Source organism: Callorhinus ursinus, unplaced genomic scaffold (genome assembly GCF_003265705.2).
Source record: "Callorhinus ursinus isolate GAN/ISIS: 27379988/994484 unplaced genomic scaffold, GSC_fseal_2.0 scaffold48, whole genome shotgun sequence".
Lineage (NCBI taxonomy): Eukaryota > Metazoa > Chordata > Mammalia > Carnivora > Otariidae > Callorhinus > Callorhinus ursinus.
The window spans coordinates 9,918,714-9,925,701 of NW_027397110.1; the positions used below are offsets into that span (position 1 = coordinate 9,918,714).

General features: G+C 50.6%; 1 protein-coding gene across 6 annotated transcripts in view; it reads left to right on the forward strand.

The window, feature by feature from the left end:
* The window catches only part of CUNH22orf23 (chromosome unknown C22orf23 homolog), a 30,779-nt gene that overhangs the window by 364 nt on the left and 23,427 nt on the right, over positions 1–6,988 (forward strand). For 3 of the 6 annotated variants that reach the window (XM_073882776.1, XM_073882777.1, XM_073882778.1), the window contains exons 2-6: positions 147–258; positions 1,067–1,129; positions 4,483–4,665; positions 5,275–5,406; positions 5,604–5,704. In XM_073882776.1, the coding sequence (XP_073738877.1) occupies positions 156–258; positions 1,067–1,129; positions 4,483–4,665; positions 5,275–5,406; positions 5,604–5,704 (582 nt within the window). In that variant the 5' untranslated portion in view covers positions 147–155. Of the gene's footprint in view, positions 1–146; positions 259–1,066; positions 1,130–4,482; positions 4,666–5,274; positions 5,407–5,603; positions 6,739–6,988 lie in introns of those variants that run through there. The other 3 variants (XM_025881826.2, XM_073882775.1, XM_025881827.2) reach the window with 3 other exon arrangements.

Below are 6,988 nucleotides of genomic sequence, written 5' to 3' on the forward strand. Positions count from 1 at the left end.
TAGGGCACTGTCGAGAAATTGACGGCGACGTCACGATTCTCCTGTGGCTCCACCCCCGCTCCCACAATTTGGGTGGCGTTGTGGGGTGCGCGAGCAGAGATTGGACCTAGGAGACGGGTTGTGCCATTGCGTTTTTCCCTCCTCAGAGCCCTCCCATGGCTTCCCAGGAAAGGGTGGAGGCAGTGACCAAAGGAACAGAGTCCTGGCGCTGCCCCAAGCCGGCCACTTACACCCCGGGGACCTGCGAGCTGCTCAGAGGTCAGTGTGTTTAAAGGACAGGAGAAGAGTGGTGATAACAGTTACCCTCTGTTCTCCCCTACATGACCTGTGGCTTAGCAGTTGCTATTGTCATTTTATAGATAAAAAGCCTGGGGTTCAGAAAAGTTCAGGGATCCTACAACTTGCAAGTGGCCAAAAGTCAAAGAAATTAGAATTTTAAAGAGATGGGCTCCTATGCATCCCTTGGGCCACACTTTCAATTTCCCCAGGAAGCCTTATCTCCTCCCCACTCGCCACCACCACAGTGGAACCAACGGTTCCTCCCTTTCACACCACCAAATACCTTTCCTTCAATGGACAGCACAACCTGTAGTCAGATATTTAGTTGTCTCCCATTGGATTAATATTCATCTACCCCTCTAGACCATCAACTCCATCAGGGCAGGGATTTTGCCTGTTTGGGCTCACAACTGTAGCTCCAGCCCCTGGCACATGCTTAATAAATATTGTCCATTCATTCATTCACTCAACAACAGCAAAAATTTTAAACCTACTTCATGTGCTTTAGACATTGTTCTGAGTCGTGGAGATACAGCAGTTAAAAAAAAGGAAAACAGCAAAAATTCTTTCTGTCTCATGGAGCTAATATTCTAGTAGGAGGGGGACAATAAATAAGTAAAATATATAGAATTTTGATGGTAATAAGTGCTCCAGAAAAAAACAAGGAGGGGAGTACTCAGGTGCAGAATGGGGTTGGGGGGTGATACAGTTTTACACTGGAATAGGGTGAAATGAAGGGCTCTGCCTGCCACCCAGGAGGCTTCATAGAGGTGCTTTATCTTTGCAGTGATGATGAAGGAATCCAAGCTGACTAACTTCCAACAGCGCCACATCATGGACACCATGAAAAGTAAGAGGCAGTCCACAGAGGCTTCCTGGGCAGAGGGACTCTGGACAACGCTTTTAATCCTCTTCCATATTAAGGGATAGGGAAGGGACCTCATTTAAAAAGACCAAAGAAGGGGCGCCTGGGTGGTTCAGTTGGCTGAGTGTCTGACTCTTGGTTTAGGCTCAGGTCGTGATCTCATAGACTGTGAGATCGAGCCCATGAGGGCTGCCACCCAACGGGGAGTCAGCTTGAAGGATTCTCTCCCTCTGCCCCTTCTCCTATGCTCGCTCACTCTCTCCCATTCTCCCTCTAAAAATAAATAAATAAATCTTTAAAAAAAAAACAATAAAAAATTAAAATACCAAAAAAAATTTGAGGAGTATTTCTGACCCCTGCTCCTAGGGAATTGACCTTTTAGGGCTTTTGCTTCTTCCCAGGTCATAGGTCCTAGCACAACAACAAGCCTCTTGCAGTCTATCTCTGGCCAGCCTTCTGAGAGATCACAGCCCAATCGAAACATCCTGCTCAGCCAGAATAGTCTCCACATGGTCATGTCTGCCATCTGTCCCTTCCTGTTATACACATACCACGTGAGCTCTCTGGAGGAAAGGACTGTGTGTGTGTGTGTGTCTTACTCATAGTTTGATTCAGTCACAGCTTAGCTAGCAGAAGCAAAACAATTGGCAGAATTCCAACATCGGAAGAGTGTGCAAAGGCTTCCCACAGCTCACCTCTGGCCACCCACTGTATTAGTTATTTTGAAGAAAAACCAAAAAGTGGAAGGACATGGGTGCGATAGGAAGGTGCTCTCCAAGATCTTGAATACTACCTTCCTGAGATGTAACTGAATCCGCATTTAATGGATCAGAACAGAGACCTGGGAAGTGGCCTTGAAGAGAATGTCAGAATCCTCCACTGAGTCTACCAGAAGTGATGGCCTTAGGTGCCAAAGGATGTGCTTATGGGAGGACACCCCGAGCAGCCACAGGAGGAAAGGGGAGGGAGAACCAGAGAGGCAAAGATAGGCAGTACATGTCCAGAAGTGGCCAGGGCAGGCTCTGCCACGCCAGCACAGGGGTCAGATCCTCCTCGTTGGGCACAAGGACAACTCAGGCTGTCAGAGCCCGAAGCCATAGCACATCCCCCATCCCATCACTCCATCTCTGCACTCAGCAGTCCACAAATAATCTGGGGCCCACTGCCACATGACTACAAAGAGAAGGTGCTAGAAATTCCACTAAAAGTAAATTCCAGGAGACGAAGGACTATGTCTGCCTTGTTCACCCCAGTACCCCCAGCGCCCAGGTGCTGGATATTTACTAAAGGACTGATTTGATTAGTGGGGAAACCAAGGTAAGGAACGGGTTTGCTGGACAGTTTTATTCTCCTGAGTTTGCTTTTTCTTATTTATTTATTTATAAAGATTTATTTATTTTAGAGAGAATGGGAGGAAGGGCAGAGGGAGAGAGAGGAATCTCAAGCAGACTCCACGCTCAGAACATAGCCCCACATGGGGCTCAATCCCAAGACCCTGAGATCACGACATGAGCCAAAACCGAGTCAGACTCTTAGGCAACTGCACCACCCAGGTGCCCCCTTAGTTTTCTTTTTTAAAAACTTGCCTCCAAGCATTGCTGTTGAGTCAGCTTTCTTCTAGAACCCCTCTTTTTTCTACTCTTAACCAAATCCTACTTGTTGCTTTGAGGCTTCATTTGAATTCTGTTGCAAGCCACAAATGCCTCTCCTTCACCTGAACTCCCAGAATTACTTGGGCTGTAATCATCTGCTGAGGATGGGCCAGAGGAGGAGGTAGCATTTGGCCCTGGACAGGCGGACATAGGGCGTGGAGGGAGCAGGAGGGACATTCTAGGAAGCACATCTCTTCAAAGAAGAGCGTGGTGGGGCTCTACATAGAGGCTCTGGGAAGGGGAGGGTTAGTGGGATGTAGTGGTGACTCCATGCTTCCAGGCCCTCAGGACAGACACCTCAGAACCATCCTTGACTCCTTTCTCCCAGACTGCACATCCAACCCATCTGCGTGGGTCAGCTTGCCCTTCAAACCATATCCTGACTCTGACCACCTCTGCCCTTGGCCCCCACACCATATTTTCATCAGCAGCCAAAGGGCCATGTAACTTCTTTGCTCAAAACCTTCTGATGGCTTCCCACCTCAAAGTAAAAGTCAGTCTTTCCAGAGGCCTACAAGGCCCTATACTTCTCTTGCCCTCCCTGAGCTCTGACTTCTACTCCCACTAAGCCCCGCCTTGCTCACCCCATTCCCGGCACCCTAGCCTCCTGGCTGTTGCTCAGACCCTCGAGGCACATTACCACCTCACGGCCTTTGCTCTAGCTGTTCCTTCTGCCTGGGATGCTCTTCCCCAAAGTATCTGCACAGCAGGGCTCCTCACCTTTGGGGTCTTCTCTCCAAGGTTACCCTCTTCATGAGGCCTTCCCTGCCTATCCTATGTAAAATTGCAAATCCTGCTTTGACATACTCTGTTCCATCACTGTCCGGTCACAATCTATATATTTTACATAAGCATCATGCACACCCCTCCAACCCCAAATGTAAGTTCCCTGAGGGCAGGACTTTGTCTTTACTACTTTACCCCCAGTGTCCAGGGCCTGGCACAGAGCAGATGCTCAGTATGTCTTTGCTGAGTGGATGAGACAAGGTCGGAAAAGTAGAAGAGGTAGATGGGAACCAGATCAAAACAACGGGTGGGGCCTGCTCTGAGCTGGGCTTTGGGACGATTGAGAGGGACTGGTGTGTATTACCACCCAAACCGTACCTCCCTGCCTGTGGGCCAAGCAGGTCTTAGGAGTCCATCTATAGAAATAAAAGCACCGGTATAGAGGCTTGATGCACAAGAATGTTTATTGCAGCACCGTTTGAAGTAGTAAAAAAAAAAAAAGAAAAGAAAAGAAAGAAGGAAACAGCTTGAATTTCTGAGATTAGGAGACTAGTTGAATAAAATAAATAATGTGTCCATTCTAAGAACTAGTATATAGCTATAAAAAATAAGTTATATATAAATGGAGTGATCTGGAAGGTTGTCCATGATAAATTGTTAAGTGAAGGGTCTGTTGCTGAATATAATACAGTATGATCCAGTGTTTGAAACACGAAGGTCATATACGCACACGTATCTTTGAACAGGTTTGTATAACATCAGAAAGTCTGGAACAAGACCACCAAATTCTAACAATTGCCTGCTGCGGGGTGGGGGTGGGGGTCGGAGGACAGAAGGGAGGACGTCTACACTCTATGACTTGTAGCAAGGCGGTGTCACTTTTATAAATTAACAAAACAAAACACAACCCAGGTGGCTTCCCACCCCCAACCCGGCCTCACCCGAACCTTCCTGCCCCAGGAGGAGACACTCTGCCCCTACAGTGCAGCCCAACATCCAGCCAGAGGGTCTTGCCTTCCAAACAGCCAGCCTCAGCCATCTACCTGCCTCCCATCCTGGCGGCCCGGCCCCACCTCCGGCCTGCCAGCTTGTGCCAAGCCAGCGGGGCCTACAGCCGGGAACCATTCAGGCCTCAAGCCACCCGTAAGTGAGAGGGCCTCAAGAGCCCCGACTCCCCCTCCCTCCCCAAGGGGGCAGTGAATTCTCATGCTGTGTATACTAATGTGCTTGAGCCTTGGCACTTGTTAGCTTGGGCTGTTCAGGGTATAGGGAAAACCAGTCAGGTGATCCTTTTTTGTTTTTTTAGAACTCAATAATGATTAACTGGAGTCCACCAGTTCCTGAGGAACGTTTGGCTGTCAGGTCTCATGGCCACTGCTCTTTTAAGGTCACACAGTCGCTCCAATCCAGAGCTCCTCTGCATGCCAGCCTCCTCCACGGAGCCTTTGTCCCCCTCCCTACCGGGCGTCTGATGTAACTTGTGGCCCCAACCCACCGACAGCTCCCTGCAGCCTCTGTACCCAGGCTGCCATCACGGCAGTCACATTTCTCTTAGCCTCACTCTGCACCCGAGCAGCGTGTGGGTTCTGACTTCCATTCTGCCAGCCCTTCCCCTTCCTGCCTGTCTTGACACAAGCTCAGGGGCTCCCAGGGTAGAAGGCGCCTGGTTTGCAGAAGCCCCCTCCGTGTGGCCCAGGGGCCATGAAGGGGGTGCCCTGCCTGCCTTAATGAGGCCATTTCTGGGCCCTACAGGAGATCTGGAGAAAGAGAAGCGAAGACTCCAAAATATTTTTGCCACTGGGAAGGACTCAGAGGAACGGAAAAGAAAGCCCCCTCCAGTGCAACAGGAGGACTCGGCCCCTGAGCTGGACCGCTTTGAAGAATGTAAGCCACTGATGGGTCGCTTATGCTGGGGTGGGGGGTGTGGAGGGGCCCATAACCTGCGGCCAGAGTGAGAAACACTGGCCACAGAACTGCTTCCTCTCCCCACGAGAGGCAACCTGTTGCCCCCACCACCCATCCCAGGAGCCTGCTGGCCCCCTACTGCCCTGTACACAGACGGCCCTTCTCCCCTCGTCTAGTGGTAAAGGAAATCCAGGAGAGGAAAGAATTCCTGGCTGGCATGGAGGCGCTGGGACAGGGCAGACAGTACCGAGGGATCATCCTTGCTGAGATCTCCCAGGTAGGAGAAGCAACAGGGAAGGGGTGGGGGAGGGTCCACCATGAGTGCGCAGCAGGAGACGTGAGTGGACAGAGCAGCTGTTGCCTAGGTCTGGCCCAGGTCTGGGAGTCCATTCTAGCCTCACATCAGCAGCGGCTCCTCAAGTTCCCTCCCTGATCCCCAGCTTTCCCTGATGCCTTTTGCAGAAGCTACGGGAAATGGAAGACATTGACCACAAGAGGAGTGAGGACCTTAAAAGGCTCTTGCCACCCCTTGATCCGTCTCCAGAGACAGGGGCAGAGTAGCTCATCCTGGACCACCACTGGAGCCCACCCCCTGGCCAAGCAGAGTCACCCCCTGGTCAGCCCACCTACCCTGGCCTTCAGTCACATCAAATGGTCATGCAGCACTGCCCTGGCCTAGGGGACCCTGGGCACACATGGCACCCTAGAAAATGGACCAATCTCAGGGAATGAGCTGGTTCTCCTCAAGACTCTGCCCAGGGAGCCTGGGTCAGCTGACCTGCTGAGACCCACAGTCACAGACACAGACATGCACCCCCCCACACACACACACACAATCACACACAGGACTTCTAGTCTTTTCTCAGGGAAAAAGCCCATACACAGTGAAGGCAAGGCCCAATCTCACCATTTTGGGTGTGTGTCTGAGGGCATCCAACGGGCCTCTTCCTCCCCCTGCCCCCAACACCCACCGTGTGTCCTACATGTTTTCAGAACTTTGGAATGAAGACGATTCCTTCCTTCCTACTTGCCTTAGGACCTACTTATATGACTACAGGCAATGTTTAACCACATGATTAATTGGCCAGTAAGACACATTTAACGTAGGTCATTACATACACTGTTTTGTTTTCAGAAGGATAGACTTATTTGTTCAAGGAGTTAGAATTTTTTCAAGCCCAGATGTTTTTTAGCTGTTTGCATATCTCAAGTGGAAATGAGAACCAACACTTCTTGAACACCCCAAGGCCGGACACTGTGTCAGGCTGAATTTCACTTGGTTCATTCTCTCAATAAAACCCTCCGATGATGGTTGACTCTCCCTGTGTGAAATCTGAGGCTCCCCAAGACACTGTCACTAAGGTCATTCAACTGGCAAGGAGACCACTCAGGGTTAGAAGTTAGTTCTTGGGCTTTCCACGCAACCCACAGCCCACAGAAACACAAAGGTGGGAGAGAGTTAGACCAAAAGAGCCTGGCTTTGGAGCTCCAATCCCAGCTTGTGCCCTGGGAGGCTGAGCAGCACCACAGCCTCAGCTCCGACTGCTCATGGGTGAGGCCC